The sequence below is a fragment of the Brachypodium distachyon genome, chromosome 1, assembly GCF_000005505.3.
Source record: "Brachypodium distachyon strain Bd21 chromosome 1, Brachypodium_distachyon_v3.0, whole genome shotgun sequence".
NCBI classification, from domain to species: Eukaryota; Viridiplantae; Streptophyta; class Magnoliopsida; order Poales; family Poaceae; genus Brachypodium; species Brachypodium distachyon.
The window spans coordinates 18,108,189-18,131,269 of record NC_016131.3 but is presented as its reverse complement, the minus strand read 5'-3'; the positions used below and the strand labels follow the sequence as shown (position 1 = coordinate 18,131,269).

Genomic DNA, 23,081 nt, shown 5'->3' with positions numbered 1-23,081 from the left:
ATTCTTGGTCATAATGAAACCTACTATATTCCATGCAGTGAGAAAAGGAGGGACTGTATTATAATGTCATTCTTGATTTCGTATACCATGTTGATGCCCAAAACGACTTGAACAGCTCAACATAGCTCGGCGTGGTTTGAAATAAACTTTGAACTGAAGCTTTGACCCAAACGACAACATATGGAGTATAACTTATAACAGTTCTTCACTATGTGGCTTTGTTGACGCCAGATTTTGTTTATTAGAATTGATACAGTAGTTTTTTTTCTATACAATTCTTTTGAAGAAACAGGCATTTGAGGCATACACAACGCTGTATCGCATAGCAAGCTCATTCTCTACGTAACAACTTCTGACGCCGTTGTGTCTCTAGCCCCAAGATTCGACCAAAAAAGTAACAGGCCAGGTAACTCCGAACCAGCCTATTGAAAACGGGCATTCCCTTTTCAAAAACTGTACAATCAAATGCTGGAATCATCATTGCCAGGTGTCGTTGCCTCATGATGCATTAGCCTGGCGCACCATCACTGAGAAAACCCAAATTCAGCACGCCCTCCGATCCATTAAGTGTTGGGGATTATGGATCGGAAGTGGTCGGAAGTATCTTTTTGCATAACTCGGTCAGCCTGTGCTATTCAGTGTTGTATTCTGTTCCGCTGCAGAAGAACTCTTCTGCTCTGTCCAAGAAATAAGCTGGAATTTTTCTATGCAACATAAAAGCCGATGAAGCTTCACCAGCCCTTTGCTTCAGAGGTCCATCCTCATCAGTTCTTGTTCCTCTAGCATCCTTTTGATTCTTATTTCTGTTTAGTTTGATGGGCCCTGAAATGCCTTTTCCTAAAACTGGACGCACATTTTTGCGGCTTGACCGTACTGAGATGTCAGCTAGTGAGTTTCTGAAATCCAGTGAGATCTGCGTGCTATTATCACTGGAATTGTTAGCCCCAGAACAACCGGTAGCAATGCAATCTGAAGCCGTCTGTCCTGATGATCTACAGGACCGAAGCAAAGAGCATAGCATATCCGAGCTTACTTCTTGCAGTACTACACTTCTATTTTGATCACAGCCATAGCAAACGGCAATAAGAGCAGCGGCCAAGATGGGCATCAACTCAGGGTCGCTGAAGAAAACAAACGGCAGGTCGCACACCTGTTTCTTCATTAATCAGAATTGCCCAACAATCTCCAGAAATTAAGAGAGAAACATGGGTACATAAACAATTGTTACCTTGTGAAGTATTGTGGGGCTCTTACCCCATCGAAGAACTGCTTGATTCCCGGCATGGAACAAAGAGAAGTAGCCAAGAAGCAGCAGAGATTCCAGAAGCAGTAAACCAACCTGAAAAAAAGGAGAGCACGCTTATAACTAGAACTATCCATAAATGCTTGCGTAATACTTGTCTCTTTGACTATCAGTACAAGACTACAACTTTGCAAGTAATAATGAACCCCAGATGAAATTTGCAGCCATCTTCCTAGGAAGAATTGGTTTAACATGAAAAGAGAAGTTGAAACCTGAAAATAACTACTACAATACTGAAATCAAACCATCGGCAACGAAATCAGTACTCCAAAAGCACCATAGTCCATTTGGAGACATATCACGCTGACTGCTGAGAATAAACGAAATGTTTGTAGATTGAGTAGACTGCATAAATCACCTGATCGTTTGGTACTCTCCATTTATTCATGCAATGACTCAGAAGGAAACTGATCAAATGGAAGAATTCCATCTTCAGATCTGATCTAGCCTGAAAAGAATTCATAACCAGTCAGGATACAATCTTATGTAGGTTGAAAACAGATTATTAAGGCCTTCAGGACACCCATATTAATAGTTTCACGCCAAACCAAATTCTGCATGAATCATTACAGATGACTAATTGTGTCACACTGACTGGACTATACTTTGCTGCAGTTCAGAAATTCATCTATTCAGTCAAATGATGCATGCAAAACAAGCAATCAGCCAACCACAATAATATCCAGCCTTAAATACAACTACTTACCAGCATGCACTGCAGAAGGGTGATGTCCAAACATGCCACATTATTCAAAACTTTCAATACAGCAGTGGCTACTTCTTCAAAATTTGATGGAAGAATCGCTGAAGCCTGAAATTTTAGTTGTCATTTTTCTCCTTACGTGCGACCGAAGTCTTAAGAAACAATAGTACACAAGTAATCAAATTGATATGGGTAATGTCGTTTTTGGCACATTGTTATTTGTGAGAACAAAAAATGGACACCACTTTCAAACAGAGATATCTTCAATGCTATATACTAAAGTGCATGTGTGACTATTGCATATATTTAAACTTCAATCTTGTAAAGCGGCTCTTTGGGTCTAGAAAGTAATTGAGTTCGGCGATAACATAAACTTTTCTCAAAATGCATTTCCCGTTAATACAAGCAGAAGCACAAACCTGTTCAGATGATGATCTGTTGTTCGCCTGCAGCAACACAGCTGTCAAAAGTGAAGGCAGACTAACAAGGCCTGTCTCAGCCATGGCAGAAAGTACACGCACAACAGATTGTTTTAGGTTTATCTCATTGCCTTTTCCAGGACTGTCATTCATAACTATACATATGTTATTCAACTTTCTTCCTTCGAGGCAACCATCCATGGTGCTATTTTCATCTTTCTGACTAGGAATTTCAGAATGCTGATCTATTGTATCTCCCAAATCAGATGATTGTATTCCCAGTGTGGACCTTGAGTTATTCAGGCCAGTAGAGAGGCCTAACAAGTCTTTTCTAGTTTCATCCAATGTTCCATCTCCTAGAACGGAACATCCATGTTGTTCAGAGGACTTATTTTCTTCAACCCGTTTATTAAACCCGCAGTCATCACATTCCGAAAGACCAAACTCCGTAGATCGCAATTTAGCGTCTCCAGATTTGGCCGGTTCCATCGACTGGTCACCAGCTCCTATGTCTTGTGAGCTAAGATATTCGCATTCATGAGCCAGATTAGCACCTGGAATTCTGCATTTGCAGGACTCCCAGTCAATGGTAGTGAAGTTCCCAAGTTTGGATGTTAAAATAGCCAGAAGTTTGAGACCAAATAGTATGGATGATGGAAGTGGGGATCCTTCCACCTGGGGCCTGTCATAAAGGGCAAATAAATCTCGCAGACGGTGGATTATTTGATAAGCTACAATCAGCTCTATCAGACCCTCCTGCATTTGGAGTTGTTCATCATCCAAATTTGTGTGACCAACAATCACGGTAACAGTCCATAAAAAGCCATCTAAAACTTCACCTACTGTCTCCATGTTCTCTGTTGAAGTTTTACTTGACGGAAGATTCAAACTTCCAGAGTTTGACGCTGCCACCTTAATGTAATTCTCTAGTGATGCAGATAGCATGGGAATAATCGGAGGTAAAAGATTTTGTACTAGAAAATAAGTTTGATTAGCTGGAAGCGAGAGCAACACTCTCAACAGGCGTAGAAGGTAAACAGTGACTTGACAAGCTACAGGCCTTGACGTGTGAGAGGCAGGTAAAGCAGAAGCAATGAAATCGAGCAAACCAACTTGTCTAGTAGCATGCAGTTCGAGATCCTTTCCTTCTAAATACTGTCAAAAAATAGACAGAAAGTGCTATTAGTGACCATCTTTATTGTCGTAGTATAGGACAATATGTAATCAATAAGTACCTTTGTCATGTCACCTACAATCAAACCAATACTCGGAGCACCTTCTTTTCTAGCTTGACGAAGTCGCTGCAATTCCTGAAGCCATCTACTTAACTTAGCTTTGGCAGCTCCTAGAGCAGTCCTATGAGCGATTCCTGTATTCTCTCCTATGACTGGTTCAACAAATTCATGCTTGAGAGCCATTAATCTCTGACGGATCTTTTTAATCCTTCGTTTCATCTGGGTGGAATTGGATGATTTAACCATAGACTCTGCAGTGCTGGCATTGCCTACTATTTGTGAATCTTCACCACTATTAGCTGATACAGAACGGTTTTGGCTATCTTTACTTGGGAAGCGGCGCTGAAAAGGTGAAGGCTGATCCCTAAAATCCATTGAAGCTCTCTCACGTATTTGTTCAAGGTAATACTTCCGGCGTTGCTCACTTTCGCGGAGCTTTTCAGCTAGCTTTTGTGCTAAAAGTTCAGCTTCCTCTTGTTGCGCTTTAACTCTTATCTCTTTTCTTCGTTGCTGCTCTGCGGTCCTTGCTTCTCGTGCAGCACTAGATGCTTTGCGCTCCTCTTCTCTTCTTACAATAGCTTCCTCTTTCTTACGCTGTATTTCAGCGAGGCGCTGCATTTTCTCAGCTTCAAGGAACTTTCTTCGTTCTGATACAGCCTCTTCCCTTGCATTGTCCTCCTTCTGCTTTGTTTTAATCACTTGTAGCTTTTCAGCTCTCCGCATTTCGGAATCATGAAGTTTCTGCCTAAGCAAGAATTTCTTTGTTTCATCATTCAGTGATGTAATAAAACGAACCTCACTGACCTTAATACTCTCATCGCCAGCTCTTTTCGCAACCTGGGCAAGATATGCTTCATGGCGAGATTCACCACGTTGATGGCGTGCATTCATTACTTCTCGCAGTTTTGAGCTGCGCACAGCATGCAATTCATTGACACGACTTAACTTTTCGGTGGTACGTTGTAGTCTCTGGACTCTCTCACTTTCTAACTGACTCCTAATTCGCAAAGCCCGTGCATGCTTTTCTTCTGCTTCTCTTTTAGTATCCAAAGCACTTCTTTTCTTCTTTTCGGGAGACATTAACTTGTCATGTAGAACACGACCACGCTCTGTAACTTTTCTGCCAACACCAGGGGAATGAGAGACACGAGAACTCCGAACAGGAGATTTCAGTATATCTTCCCAGTTTCTTTTTTCTTTCCAGGCATCCATTGACTTCCAGTGTGCTGTATTTTGCTTCTCCTTTTCAAGATGGGCTGTACTCCTTTTCAGAATATCCGTTGACTTGAGCCTGTCAAATTTGCTCTCTGGCAGTTCCTTGTCCTTCTTAAAAGTGAGTTTATCGATCTCAGAGATTGGTTCTAGTGCCCCTCTTCTACTCTTTGTAGAAGATGAAGGCATACTTTGTGGGAATGATCTACCTGACTTCAATACCTCCTTTCTCTGTCTCTCTTCCGTAGCTTTTCTCTCACTACTATCAGAAAGTTTTACATGACTCTCTACTTTCAAACTGATATTCCCAACAGTTGCTGATGCTGTAGTCATCTTTGAGGACCTACTTGAAACTTCTCCAGAAGAGCTGGATGTAAAACTCTCTGCTGTTATACCAGCCTGCTTGCATGCCAATTCCAATTGAATCCTCTGGAAGGCCTCTAGAGATGAAGACAATATCTCTTGCCTATGTGGCGAACTTGTCATCCGTCTGACCTGCATATATGATATATTGGAAAAGGCCCTTCACAACTGTTCATTTTTTCATTAACGAAATATACAAGAAATCTAACACATGGGCTCAGCCAACATAGACTATAGGCCCCATTCACCAAGTCATCCTATATAGCGCGCTTAACATAACCAACAAGAATTTTTAGCACCTGCGTAGCTTTTAATTCCATGAGTTTCCAACCCAGTTCATTACAGTGCACGATCTTGTCCATTTATTCATGCATACAAGTTGACACAAAGGAGTAGAATACTATGTGGATGCAACTAATTGTTTAATAAATCATAAAACTACGGTAATGAATGCAAAAGGAGATAAGAAATGATATGAAGTATCCACATCGCCTATTTTGCAGCTTTCCAGACGAAATGACTAGGTGTAATATGAAAGAGTAAAATGCACCATTAATCCATAAACTCACGAGGTAGAAACACTAGAGTTCACGATCTCATAAAGCACACATCCGCGACCCTAAACTGGTTTAAGTGAATCACTTTGGTTCAAATCGCCCAGCTTGTTGAAAAAGCGAGGCATGATGACATGGCTTGAGCGCACTTTTCTGTACAGGAGGGTGAAAGTCTGTAAGGTTTTTTTTCTTTGCACAAAAAAGATCACACTTTGCAAAATTCACCGACCTATTTGCTTCTCAAAAATCATAAATACCCCCACAGCCAATACCTCAAGCAATTAAAGTGGTGTAGTAAACCAGTTTAGGTCGCAGACATGTGTTTTCTGAGTTCCTGGACTGAAGTGTTCCCACCTCACGAGTTTATGGACTAATGTTGTATTTTATACTCAAATAAATGAAGAACAGGAAGCTATTTTGATGGACTGGTGAGAACACAGACCTCCCAAGACAATGCATGAGGTCTCCGATGGTCAGCTTTCACAGTCATTGGCATCCCTTCCTTTGGTAAACTAGGAGATTTTTTGGTGTTATCAAAATGTTCTGCCCTGGACTTTAGTTCTTGAAAATCAGCTGTAGCTTCGTCAAGAACGAGCATGGATTCATTAATTTGTTCCATGTCACATTCTAATTCACAGAGGAGGTACAGTTCATCCACAGCCCTATTCAGATTCTCAAAAAGAAAACACCAGAGCCTCTGTCTGAATCTTTCTTTGCTCTCAGAAGTTTCACCTCCAAAATATACAGAAGCTGTTGAATGAATATTAAGTGGTATTTGGCTTTCCATGGACGCAACGGAGGTAGACGTAACAGGAACTTCAAGATCATTATTTGAGCAGGGCAGGGAGAGGGGATCAGCTAAGGTAGTTGAATCACTAACATCTACAGGACTATCTGGTATTTCACATGGATGCAATGGATTTCTCTTATTTTCACTGGGTGGCTCTGCTGCATGAATCATGATAGGAGATGTATCAAAATTTGTATTAGAATTCATCTCATCTTCAAGTTTACTTTCATCTTTTGATTCATTTCTGAATTGTGTAGCATCTTCATCGTCCATGTACTTTCTAGAAGAATTATTATCTCTGGAGGAGTCTGAGGGTAATGCTTGACCTGGGACTTCATCAAAATCTCCGAACTTGACAGAAGTGTTGGACAAAACAACTACTGTCTCTGTCTTAGGAGGGTCCAGGACATGATCAGAATGTTCAACAATTTCTTTAAGACCATTTGAATAGTTGGAAGATTCATGAGGCCCTGAAAGATCAGTTTGATCAACCATATCAGTTTTGGGAGGTTCACTTGTTTCTTCAGCCAACAGCAGTTCAGGCTTGTTCACTGCATGCTCTGAGGCTGAAACATTGAATCCAGTCTTAAGGTTGCTAGCGCCTGCATCAACACATTCTTCACGATGATCTTGAGTTGTGTCATTACTACCAAATTCACCAACACCAACATTAACATTTGTGCTCTGAGGTCGATATTGCAGCCTACCATACCACCTTGAACTGTCACCACCACAGTTGGTCTGAGGGCGCGATGACAAGTTTGGAGGTTTATGACTGGAACTTCCTGAAGACCTCTGAAGTGTGAATTTTGAGCTGGACCGATGTTTCTGTTACAAGAAAGCATAGCATATCAACTAAATCGGTAGTAAGAGTGAAAACATAATAGAAGCTAAACACAAACAATAATGAAAACGAAAAATGTTCTGTTGTAGTGACCCAAGTACTTGAAGATCCCATAGCTTGGAACATCCTAGACAAAGTATAAAAGTCTATCATCCAATACACAATGAAGTATGACCCAAATCTGTGAACGATATGCACCCTTTTGATGAAGGTGGCAAACAGTATCCACACCAGCAAATCTGATATATTCAACATCAGTGTACTTTTCTACATCGATAGCCAGGGAAGAAAAATGTCACCCCTCCTGGCCAAGCTTCTGTGCCGCCTATCTGAACATGGACAGAAAGGCAGAAATGCTATGCTGAAAACCATCCAGCTGTCATTTCCAGAGTTAAAGGATAGGTGATGGTCACAGAAAACCATTTAGTTTCATCAATCAAAGTCGTCCCACTAACAGCTTTAAACCTTACAATTACAACATGGTGACATTGACAAGTTATTGTCCAGGATTCCAATCACTCTATGTAATTGAACCGAAAACAGAGCCAGTCAAGTATATGAGCAGCTTTACCTTTTTCACTTCAAACCACCCTGACCCCAGATCATCCCCATCTCCATGATCATTCTCCATGGCCGCAGACCAATCCTCGGTGCTTGCTTACAACATTCCTGTCCTTCAGACATATATATTCCACGGCAAATCCTTACGGCATTCCTGCTTTCCAGTAGAACACCCAAGTTTGGGGGAAACGAGCTGATATAAAAAAAACCGAATCAAATTCTCGAAGAGCTGGATCGATTGATGTATCTAGTATAGGAAAGAAGGTATGGATCTGAATCGGAGCGGATGATCTAGGTGATGTGTCGGGTGTGGACGGGCGCACCCGAAAAATTCCTGGAGGTCAGTGGGGTTTAACTATTCATTCAATGAATTGACAGAATGCTCGTACCTGGGAATCAAATTGCGGGCGGGATAGGCACGTAAAAGATGCGATGAGGTAGAACGGGGATGGCGATGGCGGCGACGCGCGTGAGAGGCGGAGGGTTCGGGGCTGAGGCGTCGGCGGTGACCCTGCCAGCTCTAGGGCACGGGCACTTCAGAGTCGCCTTGGGGTTGGGTCCATGCGGCCTTGGGGGTAGCGGGCCTGCTTCGCCTCTGCTCCCATCCGTGCTCCGCTTCTGTTCTTTACCCATCGAACGGCTCCTGCTCCAGCCTCTTTTCTCGACCCGCGTCCCTTTTCCGAGAAAATAATGAAAACAAAAAACAATTTTTCTTTTTTTTAAAGAAAACAACGCTTGTTTACTTGAGAGATTTTTTTTCTAGAATACACAAAAACCGGTGTATCATATATTGAAGAAGAAGACTGCGACGCGGTTACAATGCCCATAAGCCAAAGTCATGCGATTACTCTCTTAAGGTATCTCCAATAAGGTGAGTCACCTGGTACTAACATGATGACATGTCAAAATTGATGTTGCTGTATAAAGTAGAGGAGAAAAGACGTAAGTAACAACTGAAGTACTATTGGAGCAGGGGTTGTTACTTATATCATGATTTTGTGGGACCAATTACAATATATTAATATACTTTTGAGATGTTAGTAACAAGGTTAAGAAACCACCTGTTAGAAAAGTTGTTACTATATCAAATATTGTCCATTCTCTCTCTTCTTAGTACCAGCCTAAGTAATGGCTTGTTGAAGATGCCTTTACAACCCACTCAGAAGCCACAAAGCCACTACCCCTAAAGAGATTAGCCGTAGCCCAAGCTGATCCTTCATCCATTACAATGTGTAGGCTAACACACGTCGACTTACCATCAAAGACTATATAGAGTTTCTATGCCGCCAAATGCACTAGTAAACGAGGGTGATGGCCATGTTTAGGTTCTTCATATCTATCCGAGTCAGAGTACAGAGTTACAGACCGAGAAAAAGCCACCACAGCCTGATCTCCACAAGTGTGTATTCGCGGTTGGGTTTATATAGTTCGGTTGATACGGTTTTGTATAAAATTATGGTGGCAATAAATTTCGGTTCGGTTTCAATACTAACCAAAATTGGCATGTCGGTCCAGATCGAATAATTAGCTTAAAAAGTTAAAACGACTCGTGGGTCTAGATCGAAAAATTAGCTTAAAGGTTAAAACGATGTTTTATCAAAGCGACCATAAATTGTGCTATTTTTTTGTTGAGAACTACCATGCAATATTAAAAATAGAAAGGGGACAAGTATATTTTATACTACTTATAAAGGCACCAACTTGACAGAAAAATCAAATCTGAACCGTCCATGCACATTCATCGAACGGTCCACATCCTTTTGTTCTCCACCCGCTAATCACGCGTCTCCCTCCTTGCGATATTGCCGCCTAGCCTTCCACGGAATCAGGCCCTGCCCACCGCCGTCATCTGAAAAAAAACATTGCTGTCGCGCAAACCCCGCAGCACTCATCCAACGCCTGCACAATCCCACCGCCGCCACGCAAACTCGACTCCGTCGCGGCACTCGTCCGCCGCCGACGAGGGCACCTATGTCTCCACCGTCGCCGCAAAGTCGCCATCCGCCGCCGTGCTACTCTGACTCTCAGGCTCCCTTCGGCGGTGCCACACGCGCCTAGGGGTGCAACATGGTGGCCTCAGGGTACCTTTTGACCCTCCTTAGTTCAAACAAGTGAACCAGTTTTCCAAAAAGTAGTCTCATTTTGAAATTTTAGCTCATTTGATTGAACTAAAGAGGATCGATGGGTACCCTGAGAATCGCAACTTTGCAGGTCTACACGCGCCCCCGCAACGATTGGCCATCGCAACTCTCCTCTCAAGTCTCACCACTGTTGGCCCTTCTACGCATTACACTGATGGTAATACATCCAATGCAGAACCAACGAACCTAATCTGCATTAGTATGTGGGCTATTCTGCAGGTGAATGCTAACATTTGTATTTCTCATTGGAAAGTACATCTTTCAATGACACTGTTGTTTTTATTTTTACCATTGCTCCTTCTTCGGGAATCATTTGTTCTGCATCCTTGCATATTTCCAGCCAGAACTTGAATAAACCTTTTTGCGAATGGTAACTGAAATAAACCGTGAGCATGAATGGATTTGTTTTGTCAATCATAGAGCAAGAATGGTTGATAAATCTTGGCCTGCTTGTTATTTAGTTATTCTGAGAGTGGATTTACGTACAACGTGCAACAATGTGCCCGATTACTAGTATGTACAAGTGACCGAGGTCAAAACAAGGAAGAACAGGCCAAAGCAAAAGAGAAAACGAATCACCCCATTGGACCAAGCACAGTTGGTCGGCAAGGCAAAGAACGCCACACGACACAGTCACTCGACAAAAAGCAAGTCTATGAGCGTCAATAGCGTCACGGACCAGGAAGGCGATGACATTAGATGAGACAGCCACGGCCTACACCATTAAAAAAAGTTCTTTTGTTCTTGTCAATCTTCTTAGAGAGGTGAATGCACCAAACGAGAGTGTGCTATTTTGTGCAAGACAATAAAAGGTGCATTCGAGACAGTGTGCATTTGATCAAATTTCTCAACATATTTCTCAACGTATATATAGGGTGCATAGTGTCTCGGCCTAACCAAACATACCCAATTTTCATATGTATCCTCTTGCATTACATTTTACAGGAAATTCTTTGTGCTCTCGATATCCAACTAATAAATAAATGAAACAAACTTCATTGCGACTACTACAAATTACATAAGCATAGCCCAGGCACCAATAACAGCTAGAGCGCAAACATCTCACATGTTGTACGTGCTAAGTACTACAGTACAGTTACTCACACTAGTTCAGCCAGGCTTGTATGATCGATCACGGGCAGGCTGGAGCCTTGAAGCCGGTGAACCTGACGAAGGCGATGGAGCGCGGCTCGACCTGCAAGGGCGCGCACCCGTCAGCAACCACCGCCGGCCGCAGCTCGGGGATCTGCCCGCAGGGGCTGAGCACGAGCGGCTCCCCGTTGAGCAGCACCACCTGGCTCCGGACATCCCCGTCCTCAGGCCTCAGGGGGTACTCCTCCCTTCTCCCCCTTCCTCCTCCTCCACACAGCCCCAGCTTGGGCGGCGCCGGGTGCAAGTCCATGTCCGCCGCCACCGACACCTCGAACGCCGTCGACCTTGGCGGCCACGCCGCCGGCGCAGAGCTCGTTGCCCAGCTCCCATGACTCCACGCGGTACCCCTTCTCGACCGTGTACCGCATCAGGTCCCTGGCGTTGCGGCCGTCCCAGGCGCCCACGTACAGGGTGCCGTTGCTCGACGCCTTTCGCCGGCCCCGGAGCGCGTTCAGCCCGAACGTCACCGTCGTGCTGCATTGCAGTAAGTACTTTAGTAAACTTGATGTTGCCAGGAATGATGGTGTATATGGTTATTGGTTTTAGTTACCCGGTTCGGCGGAAGAAGATGTTGAGCTCGTCCCAGCGAGGTTCATGGAGAGGCAGCCGTCGGTGAAGCCGAAGAGGCGGCCGTCGTGACGCCGGAAGCCCGGGCACCCCCCGTCGTAGTGCTTGCCCACCTCGTACGTCACCTGGTCCTGCAGCGAACCTCCGAGCCTAATCCGCAAGGAGTTGAATGCTACATACAGATTGATCAATCAATCAATAACCAGTGACTAAAATCAACTCGATCTTACATCAATTTTGGTTCTGAGTATAGTATCTATCAACAAGCACCTTTGACTGCATTGTACAGAATTGGGTTGTAGAGATCCTGCAATACCCGAAATCAGCAGGATTAATTAACACTGCATGAGATGCATTTACTTAAGTTTGATACTACTAGCTTATGGACTGCCTAACCAGGTTGAGGATGGATGAGTCGTGCCAGGGGCACATGCCGTAGTTGCACTTGTCCCTGGGTCACCAGTCCAGCGTCGCGCAGATGAAGTTGGCGTCGGTTCTGGCGATGGTCGTCACCGCCTGCACCTTCACCGTCGCCTTCTCAACGCCGCTGCCGGCGGCGCGAACGCCGGAGAAGAGGAAGATGAGTGTGCACAGCAAAATGAGACCCCCACCAGCTGGAGCGGCCATTATCGGCAGAGAGCTTAATTAGGGACTTGGAGCTCGGGAGTAATATTTCAGGATAGTTATTTAGATCGATGGATCGATCGGGCGAGATTATATGCGTTTGCAAAATGAGAAGATGGGTAGGATAAGCGTTAAGCAGCACACGAACAGGAGGTTGGTTTAGGGGGAGAAAAATCGGCTCTCAGCTGTTTTGATTTTGTTCGGTTTTAATGTTGAGTGGTAGGTATCCTTGCTGCCAAAACACAGATTACGTTCCTCATCGATTGATCAAAATCAAAACGGCGCGAATGCACGATGGCCGATGCGGCCGCAAAGGTTTTTGTAACGGTTGGAGGTGTTGGCGACTCTTGAAACAGGGGAGAACACGGACTTTGGGGAAGTCGTGATCTGAGGCAGAAGGCGTCAAGTGTGTGTGTGTGGGCCCTGTGTGTCGGGCCGTCGAGTAGGGCATATCTGCCGTATATGCGTGTGACTGCAGATCAGAAAGGAAGGGATAGAACTGAAACCCGATCTCTGCTTCTCTCTTCCTGCTGCTCTGAATCTCTTGTATCCTGTCTGCTCACGTCTTGGCTAACTGAAGCAAGCTGAATGTTTAGCACTCATCTAGTCAAGCGTCTCCATATTAATACGACCGTTACGAGGATTCATTTATTATCTCTACATAAATACAGATTTGTTGATGGGGCTGTCAAGATATCAGTGCAATTTTGGTTGATAACAAATTACAGAAACTACACCCTCCGATCCATAAAAAATAAAAAATGTCGCCCATTTTGTACTAAGCTAGTACAAATTATGTACTAAGTGGACGACACTTTTTATGGCTCGTAGATGATTAATGTGCACCTCATATGTATTTTGGAGGCAATGTTGCAACTTGCAAGGATACCTTTTCTCCCCAAGAGATAGTTACAAGGGTATGCTTAGCAAGGCAGGAGCAATAACTGTTTGGCTCTGTACGGCAATGTTATTTCCAGAGCAAACGGCGCGCACGCTGGTTGGCTCCTTTAACCCTGGAGTTGAGTTCAACCACATCATCCTGTAGACCATCCATCGCTTTGGTCTGCCTGCAATTCAAATATGCACGAGTACAACAACATTCAGCAGGACGCACATGCACATAGCTGACAAGAACATTCAGCAGGACACACATTCCTTTCTAGTTAAATTTTCTCTGAGGAAGCGTCAAGAAAGTTCTCTAAAAAATTATACTTGCAGATTATGGTGAAAGATTTTTTATTTATTTATATAGTAGTCATCAAATGTTTGTTTTGCTTTGAAACGGTAAAATGTTTCTGAACCTGTGTACGCACAAGCATAAACAAAAGTGGAGATATTTCAATTTTGAAAAAAAAATCATGGCATTTGTCAAAAGCCATTTTCTGCATAGATTCTGAAATTGCACTTGTGCCGCCTTATGTGGCCTTCACTCTGAAGTCTGAACAGTCAAAAACAGTTCATGCACACTTTGAGCAACTAATTATTATTACTCTCCATAAAAAGTATCGTCCACTTAGTACAAAATTTGTACTAACTCAGTACAAAATGGACGACACTTTTTATGGATCAGAGGGAGTAATTGATTGTTACGCTTATTGGATTTAGGTAAGCTGAAAAAACACCAGACAATGAAATCACTAATGATTCATTGTTTAAAAACAACATCAGCTTGTTTTCTAGAAATAACCTTAAACTGAATTCAATGAAGAACATACCTATCTATTTCTGAGCCCATGTCCAGAGCCATGCCCTTGAGCTGTCCCAGGATATCACTAAGATCAGAAAGGGCGTTGTCTTGCTTATCCTTCTCTACCTGCCAAATAAAATGGTTACTGGTCAGGGTCCAACCTTATCCTGCATCAACAATTACATCATCAGTTCAACACAAACCTGGACTTTCTCCATGGCATTAGTGGGATCGGAGTACTTCTGAGAATTCAACTTCTCCCTAGGGCTTGAAGACAGTCCTAATTTCTCTCTCTGTTCTAAGTGGTTAGCCCTTCTTTTGAAGGAATCATCTATTGTTGGTTCACAAGGTCAGCGAAAAAAAAACACCCCAAGTCGACATGGTTTGAGCCCAGAGAAAAATGCAAACCTCTTGTTATAATTGCTGGACCCTTTATTTGCCTAGTTTTCTTTGGCTTCCAGGTTTTTGAGAAAAGCCCTCCAAGGCTTCCCAGAAGTGTCTCGCTCTGAGAAGGAAAACCAGGAGTTCAAGCACCAAGTAATAAGAAAAACAACATAAGTTGCAGACTTCGAGCTTACCCTGCTAAGGTCCTGATCAATGTTTGCAGCTGTTTCATGGGTCCTATTTATCTGTTCACCCTGCTTATGCAAAGTGATTAGAGTGTTTGTAGCACCCTCTCTGATGTTTTCAGCAAGCCGAAGGCAGTCATTCACTCTCTGAGTGGTCTCATCGGCCTTGTATTCAGCGTAACTCTCCAGTTCTTGCACAGATTGGTTCTCGAATCCGCCTGAATCATGGAAGCCATTCTTGTATTGGCTCTTGGTGCTAGGATCAACTGAATAGGAAGATGATGCTCTTGCAGGTTTTGAGGTAAATTCAGATTCCGAGTCTGAGTCGAAAGGATTTGGTTTAGAAGACACAGGCTTTGCAGCTCTTGACACAGGCATCTTCCCTGTTCATGGTCACAAGTTTAATTCATCAGCATGCAAATAAGACTGAAAAGGTAAGGAACTCATGACTGTATTTACTGGAGATAGAAGTGGAGAATTGCACATGTACATAATAAGAGCAGTAGAAAACTGTAAACCTTAAACTAAGAAACATCAATGAATCAAATCTATGCCCTGCAAAAAAAAAAATGAATCAAATCTATGAAACAGCAACAGCAAAACCTACGATAGGATAACTTATTGCTCACTTTGATATCCAGTACATAGAACTAAAAGCAATTTGTACCATGCATTTCTCCACATAATAACTTCAGCTTATTATCCCCTCAACTTAGCATTTGGAAACAAAATTCATGGTTGACAGACGTTTCTCAAACTATCTGAATTTCAGCTTAATTTGCGAGTGATTACTTGTTCGTTCCTGCATCGTCATAAAATTGTTAAGTTGAAAATTCTAATTTTTCACCAACTTTAAAGTTTTAAAATCTCAACAACCAAAAATCTACATGCAGGGATATGCACTATCTCTGACAATTTTCCAAATCAAAATCAATTGCATTTCTGAGATATCAAATAAATAAATGCTTAGTCAAAATAAGAAAACTCGTTGACTTTATTCTACCATGTTACATGTTTTTTACCATCATAACTATAACCGAAGCAACCACTACACAAGAACGACTTAGGTCGAACGATTGCACAAAATCTCTGCAAAAAAATCCCATATCTTGAGACACCAAAGACTATAAAATTAGTCGTGAACGCCCGGAAGAGCAACACTAAATCACCAACCGTAGTCTAAGATCTCACACCCGCCTTGTTCTGGTCCGGTTCCGCATTAGGTTTAGAATGAAACTTCTTTTCAAGGAATTGGGGGTCAAGAGACCACCGCGGGTCGCCCAAAGAAGAAAACGAGCAATAGCAACAAATCAACGTGGCAAACCACGTCCTGGAGGTTGAGATATAAGTTGGAGGGAGGCCAAAGGGAAGAATCAATCGAACCTGAGAAGATGCGCTCGCGGGCGACGAGGGCGGTTGCTGCTGGGCAGGTTGCCGCAGGTGCCGGCCTCTTTCTTCTTCCCTTGGACGGCAGAACTGGAGGCAAGAAGTTGTCCGTTTCTTTTAGAGTTCGGACAGTTGCGGAGTAGTACTATTGTTTATATTTACTGTCATTACCTGCCGTCATGTTCAAGCGGCGACATGGTCTTCAATCTTCATCCTGTAATATAGCTGATAATAATTGGTTAATGAATTGTTTGGAATTTTTGGGCATACTTAGCTGTTGAGCAAGTAGTATGATACACTGTCAGCTACTGATTCATGTGTTTATCATGGTATTCTGCCACCCATCCAAACACTTTGATTCCTGCAAATTTCATGTATTTTTTTAGCCATCTGTGTTACACATGCAACCATTTTCCTAATCATGTATTCTTTTTCAGTTCCTATATTTTCAATTTTAGATCTCAAAGGAAACCTAGAAGGTTTAGTCTGAATTAACAACGTGCAGTTGTTTTTCATTGCAGTAAAATAGTCTCATACTCATCACACTTGCAGAAGGACACCATTTTCGCCAATAATATGCCAATGAATTTTACAAGTTACATTTTCACTGTCATGAGAGTTTAACTCAGTGGAAATAAGAGAAGTAATCTGAAAAACAACACGGCTCATTAAGGTTAGAAATGCATATGCATTTACATACAACAACAGCACAAAGAATTATATACAGCATCTGCACTTGAGCGCATGTGCTTATGTATCATCCTAGATTCTAGCCGGCGTCACCTTCCGAAGCTTCGTCAGGACGCCATTCTAGCAGAGCTTGGTTCTCTGACTTTTCATCAATGTGACGCCATTCTAGCAGAGCTTGATTCTCTGACTTTTCATCAATGTTGTTAGCATTGGAAGATCCAACATCAACTGACCCTTCAATCGAGCAATTAGACAATTCTGGCAACATTGGACAGAACCCACAAGAGCAAGATTTGCAAACCCGCCCGAACTTGGCCATGGAGTTCAACCTCTACAATGAAAAAGCATGTAAGTATATCAGTATCAATGAACATACCTAAGAATGTTGGATGGGATGCTATCACCTACATGCACATACCCCTAAAGCATCCTTCAGTTTCTTAATCTCCATATCTTGTGTTTTAGCTAGTTCATGCGATTCCTGCAATCGTCTTAGTGCTCCACTCAATTTTCTCTGCTCCCCGGAGATCTGTTTTTGATTATGAGGAAAGCAAAATGTAAATTAAACCGAACGAGAATCATAAAAACAACAAGACTAAGGCAAAGTGTATATTTCATTTGTAACCATACAATTAGATTTAAAAAATAAATCATGGGCTCATGGAGCAACAAATTCAGCGATGTCTGAAACTATATTTTTCTGGTGCAGTTACACAATCTGAAGAAATGAAATAAATTTACTACCTGAGCCTCCAGCTGCTGAATTTGTTGAATAGCTGCTTGCTCGATGCAAGATCGACGCTTGTATTCTTCCTCAAGCATGCCAGTTATCTGGTACCTCAGTTCAGCCATTTCTTGAGTGAGATCTTCTGCATCCTCCTTTGCTTTCAGTTTTTGCTCTCGAAGTTCTACCTAACAAGTAGAGCAACACAAAGATTATGCAAGAAAAGATTACGTTGAACTCAAAATAAACACAACAGATGAATCCTTGAATTTACCAAACTTGCAGTGTAGTAGTGTGACTACTGTAGCAACTTTTTCTAGAAAGTAAACACTGCAGCAATATGTTTAGAATATTTTACTTCCCTTGTTTTGGCAATACAGATGGCATGAGACCAAATTAAGAATTTATGTCAAATGCTGAAGTACACCTGGTAAATAACTACTGACCTTGAGCTGCTCAATTAGAAGTTCAGGTTCTTCATTTTGCTTTGCCATCTTTTCAAGAATTTCATGGTCCTCTTCACAGTTCGCATTGCCATCATGTCCCGATGTTTTATAAAGTTGCTCCTCAGCTGTAGAAGAGGATAATTTAAGAGCTCTTCTAGACAGCAGCTCTTCTGTCAGTTGTTTCTTCTCAAGTTCAAGATTATCAATTGTGTTTTGTGCTGCTTGCAGCTGGAGCTCATAATCCCACAGTTGTTTCTCCATCCTAGCTTTGAACTCAACAGTATGCTGGCCAAAGCTCTCGGCATCAAATAGTTTCTGCTCGAGTGTAGTCAGATCAAGTTTTAAGCTCTCAATTTCACATTGCGAATCTAAAGTTGCACTTTCAAGCTTCTCAATTTGTAAGGCCGCCTTTTGCAACTCCTCTTCTTTGCATTGAACTTCTTCCATCAGAAGCCAGCACTGAGAATCAGAGCGCATCAAATCATTGTCCATAACTCTCACTCTTTCAGGGAACTTCTCAAGTTCAGTTAGTTTCAATTCAAGACCGTGAATATGCTCTCCCATGATATTTGCTTCAATATTCCTGATATTCAATTGATCCTGCAAATAGTCTGCATTTACGGTCAGAAAAGACTGCTTAACTAATAATATTTGCAATAGCCAAACCAACAAGAAATAGAACAATTACTGGAACATACCGATCTCCTGATAGCAATTCCTTAGCTCAGTCTCCAATTTCTCAATATACTGCCTGTCCTTCGCACAGGCTCTAGAAGCTGCATTTTTGTCGAGCTGTAATTTCTGCAATAACAAAACTATGAACTCAATAAAGTGTTTAAAAAAATCATTTATTCAAACTCACAGTCTTTCATTTAGAGTGGACATGAAAGATCTGAAAACACACATGATCTAGAGTATTTATTCAAACTGAAATATCTGGAAAAAATGTTCTATGAAAATTCTCTGCATGAATAGTTAGCTTATAAGCCAATCATCCAGCTTTGTTCTTCTTAGTAGTTACATATTTCTAGCAATTAGTATGAAGTTTATATTAAGAAGTATTGAATTTTAAACTCTCCACTCTTCAGTGATAGGCTGGTGCAGACATAAGGTGGAATGTAAAAAAAAAAGTGCTCTGCAAGTCATTCTCTGCTGAACAAATGACCGGATCCCATACAAGAAATTGCTTACTTGTTCCTAGCTCATGAAGCTACATAGAACTAAAGCAATAACTGCAAAAGTGCTTAACTTTGGTTTTTGAGAAAGAAAAGAAAAATGTGAATTCAGAAAGGAATTTTACTCTTAAAATGTTTCAAGATTCAACAATATTATATTAGTTATGCTGCCACACGAAATGCTTAAATCCATTCACATAAAAATGACTACCAACCGTAAAAACATATTACAACAACAATGTACTGCATAATGCTCAATATTATATTTTGTTATGATGCCACATGAAATGCTTAAACCATTCTCATAACAAATGGGTATCAAACCTAAAACAAATTAAAACAATGTAATGCATAATACTCAATATGAGATAGTTAGATTATTTGCGAGCATACTAGCATAGGAGCAATAAATAATAATGTGTTAATTAAGCACGTATGGAGAGGAGAGGATAGAAGTGCATGGAAAATTATAACCAACTGCTAAAGGAAGACATAATATCTTCTGAAACATTGACCAAACGAACAATTTCGCCTGGACATACATCGATCAGTAATATGTTAATGAGAAACATCTTCTGGGTAGCACCATACCAGAATCAGAATTATCAATGGTAAAGAAGAATCGAGCATCAAGAAAAATTATCGGCACATCATAAAAATAACAACAAAAACATTTTTTTAATATGTTTTTTAATACAATTTGTAGTACAAAGCTGATGAAATGCATGCTCAAATTATGTGTACCTCCTGATTATTTTTCTCTCTTTTCGGCAGAACCTTTGCACCATTGGAGCTACTAGACATCTGTGGAATAAGAAAAGGCCAAGAATTAGGGAATGAATCTGGCTGGTCAACTAAAACAGCATGTAGTACCTATGATATCACCCACAGCAACAAATTTGCTACTGCAACACCATAGCAAACTATGGGATGGTAATCAAATATCATAGACATTATTACCACCACAAAACAAAAATAGTAAAATGGGCATTGGAATTTCACCTGAAGTAGATAATTTTTTGGTCAAAAACTGTGCCCTAAATATAACAAATCTACCTACAAATAGATTCAGTCACACTAATTGGCATAATAAACAGTCAATGGCCCTTTGTCAAATTGAAAGATGTTTCTTGTGAATTGGCCACTAAGGGCGACTTTGTTCATTCATTCATTTTAAGCCAGGCAGGGAAACACATGACAATACCATTGAAAATCGAGCAAACTCACCATCCAAATTCGACGACAGCGAAAAGTATAGAGGCTCTAATTTGAAGAAAAATTGTCAGATTTAGACAGCACATTTCGAGTCTTGGAAACCAGCACACCAACTCATTCAAGAAGGAAGACACTTTGGGAACAGCAGATGCAAGAAAAAGACATATCCCAAACTTGTGAGCACCAACTTGCTCCACGACTAAACTTCCGGGGGAGACTTATCCTACAGAGATCCTCCTCATTGCCTAAACTCACCAAACAAAATCAAGCCTCTCACTACGAATTCCCTGTTCACATCCTGAATTTCACGGAAACATTTGGGCACCACAACGGCTAAAAAAAACTGCAAGTAGAGAAGAAAGGCGGGGTGTTTCGGGAAGTGACCTGCTCCGGCGCCAAGGACGTCAACGGAACGCGTCGCCCTGTAGCTATTCCGTCCGTCCGTTCCCGGCGATCGCCGGAGAGAGGTGGGAATAGGGTTTCTCTTTTCCTCTCCTCTTAACAGCCGCCTTTGGGATTGGGTCCTGGGCTAGGAGCCGAGAACTCTGGAAGAGGCGCTGGGGCCGGCGTCCGGGGTAGGGACGTGGTGGTGAGTGGTGACGGGCCGGGAGAGGAGCGGCAGTTCAGCGGCCGGAGCAGAGTCAGCCTGAGCCGGAGGTCAGCTTAAAGAGAGGGCACGACTAGAGACTGCTACTGTCTTTTTTTTAAGGCCGAGACTAGAGACTACTATTATCTTAGCTGCGAGGTATCACTGCCTCACTGGAAACCTTGTTTGGTGAAAATGAAAAAAAAATGGACTGTCGTAAAACGTGAAGATCAAAGGTAGAAATGATAATACGCATTTAAACATTTTAAACATGGCTTTTCACGTAATCTATTGTACTCTCATGTTAAGTGACTCGAATTTGCTCAAATATGAATGTATTTATATCTAAAAAACGTCTAGATACATGTAATATTTCATCATTTAATATGAGAGGGAGGAAGTAATTACCGTACCATGTCTTATTTTTGATTCGCACCTCTCACTTGGGTCTGCACGTCGTAGATCCGATGACCCAGGACAAAAATTTGCAAATTTGCACCGATTTTTTTTTGTACCAGATAAGTCAGTCTCTTAAACAAGGTCGGAGTCAAACCAAAAAACATCTTGCAAAAAAATTGATAGAAAACTTAAATACTCAATGAACAATAGATCTAGCCCACAATTCACCATCCTAGGCTCAACTTGATCCTATTTTGTCTCCGCTACAACTCGTAGCACCTCCAACTCCTAGCACCTAATCTTGTCTATATATAAATATCCACTCAGAACGAAAACCTAACATATTACCTCCCCTCTCCGCCGCCACCAACACCAAAAAGTTTTTCAACTATTCTCTTCCTCATCTTTGTTGTTGTTACCACCGTTTTTCCTCTTGTGAGTTGCATCATGGATCTAGCTCAACACACACCAAGGCTGTGCGATGGTTGAGGCACCTTTGTCCCGACCTCTCACAATTTTTTGTCAAAGATGTGTTGCCGCTACCGCCAAAAAGGAAGACGAGGAGTTCAATAGAGCACGAGAAATTCGTCGTGGAATCAAAGGTAACAGAACTTACATGATATGTAAGGAATTTTGGTTGCGCTAGATTAATTATATTATAGTAATTTTGTCAAATTGAGTTAGTTCACGTTAATGTACACACGTTTTTCTCTGCAAATTTTGTACTCGAATTTGATACATACAAAAGTATGAAGAGCAACATCTAGATGAGCCATTACTATGCGAGAGTACATCTAACAAGCTTTGTAACCTATGTAGATGAGGACGACAACGAAGTTGGGTCGGAGCCTTGCGGATCCGTTCAGCTATTGTGATGGCGTCAACAACAGTCCCATGGGCTCCGACTGATCTGAAATGGTGGGACTGGGCCAACTTGCTTGAAGATCTGATCGAGGAAATAACTAGCCGGTTGCTCGCCCTCAACATTGTAAACTACACCCACTTTCGGGCCACGTGCAAGCATTGGCGTGACTGCACCGATGACCCACGTGTGTGCGGTGTGATGGATAGTCGCTTTCGCTCACGTGACTGGGTCGAGCCCTCCCTTTCTTGCTCACAAATGCTTCCCACCTTCCTTAACACCAACACCCTCACATGTGTCGTGGTAGACTTCCCGGCCGAGCTCACCACCCACCGCCACCTCGGCACGGCTGACGGTCTCATCATTATTGGCCACAACGCCGCCAACATCATCTACATCCTCAATCCTCTTACTCGCTTGGTCGTCAAATTCCCCACCATCACCATTGAGCAAGCCATGAAGGTGTCCTCGGTGTAGATACCATTCCCCAACATCAGCGAAATGGGCATGCTCCATGTTGACCAATCCGACATCATCGGCACTGGCATTGACGACTCTACCTCTACGCCCACCCTTGTGCTCCGCCTGAGACATGAGTCATGCCAGGTCATCTGCGCCAAGCCTGGCGACCGGCACTGTGTGTCCGTGTCCATGCAAGATGGCGTTCGGTCCCACCCACCTCTTTTGACGGGGTATGATATGACTCACCAACATCCTTCAAAGGTCAGTGCTACTTCATGACGCAGCGCGGCATGATAACGGTGGTGGATTTGAGCCCATGAACGGTCCTCAGATGGTGCCCCTCCTTGAGGAGACTCCACCAATGGCGAATGGCAGCGACAACACAAAACATCTCCTCCACGCTCGCTCGGTC

General features: G+C 42.4%; 3 protein-coding genes across 4 annotated transcripts; all 3 read right to left on the bottom strand.

The window, feature by feature from the left end:
• Positions 1 to 142: 142 nt before the first annotated feature.
• On the bottom strand, positions 143 to 8,605 carry LOC100846786 (S phase cyclin A-associated protein in the endoplasmic reticulum). The gene is made up of 9 exons (XM_003562711.4): positions 8,374 to 8,605; positions 7,995 to 8,177; positions 6,232 to 7,407; positions 3,661 to 5,367; positions 2,426 to 3,580; positions 2,010 to 2,114; positions 1,662 to 1,751; positions 1,229 to 1,339; positions 143 to 1,150 (listed from the first exon to the last, which is right to left on the bottom strand). The coding sequence occupies exons 2-9, from the start codon at positions 8,052 to 8,054 to the stop codon at positions 632 to 634; spliced, it is 4,923 nt and encodes a 1,640-aa protein (XP_003562759.2). The 5' UTR covers positions 8,055 to 8,177; positions 8,374 to 8,605; the 3' UTR covers positions 143 to 631.
• A 4,479-nt stretch (positions 8,606 to 13,084) lies between these two features.
• LOC100846482 (SNAP25 homologous protein SNAP33) lies at positions 13,085 to 16,251 on the bottom strand. The gene is made up of 6 exons (XM_003562710.2): positions 16,108 to 16,251; positions 14,734 to 15,107; positions 14,564 to 14,660; positions 14,359 to 14,486; positions 14,184 to 14,281; positions 13,085 to 13,535 (listed from the first exon to the last, which is right to left on the bottom strand). Exons 2-6 carry the CDS (start codon positions 15,100 to 15,102, stop codon positions 13,436 to 13,438), a joined length of 792 nt encoding a protein of 263 aa, XP_003562758.1. The 5' UTR covers positions 15,103 to 15,107; positions 16,108 to 16,251; the 3' UTR covers positions 13,085 to 13,435.
• Positions 16,252 to 16,656: 405 nt separating this feature from the next.
• On the bottom strand, positions 16,657 to 21,067 carry LOC100846178 (filamin-A-interacting protein 1). Of its 2 annotated transcripts, none has more exons than XM_003562709.4 (7): positions 20,745 to 21,066; positions 19,890 to 19,949; positions 18,669 to 18,771; positions 17,971 to 18,581; positions 17,545 to 17,712; positions 17,219 to 17,329; positions 16,657 to 17,131 (listed from the first exon to the last, which is right to left on the bottom strand). In XM_003562709.4, exons 2-7 carry the CDS (start codon positions 19,947 to 19,949, stop codon positions 16,880 to 16,882), a joined length of 1,305 nt encoding a protein of 434 aa, XP_003562757.1. In that variant the 5' UTR covers positions 20,745 to 21,066; the 3' UTR covers positions 16,657 to 16,879. The 2 variants fall into 2 exon arrangements, with proteins under 2 accessions (XP_003562757.1, XP_010236001.1); XM_010237699.3 differs by having other exon boundaries at positions 16,989 to 17,131; positions 17,209 to 17,329; positions 20,745 to 21,067.
• Positions 21,068 to 23,081: the final 2,014 nt, after the last annotated feature.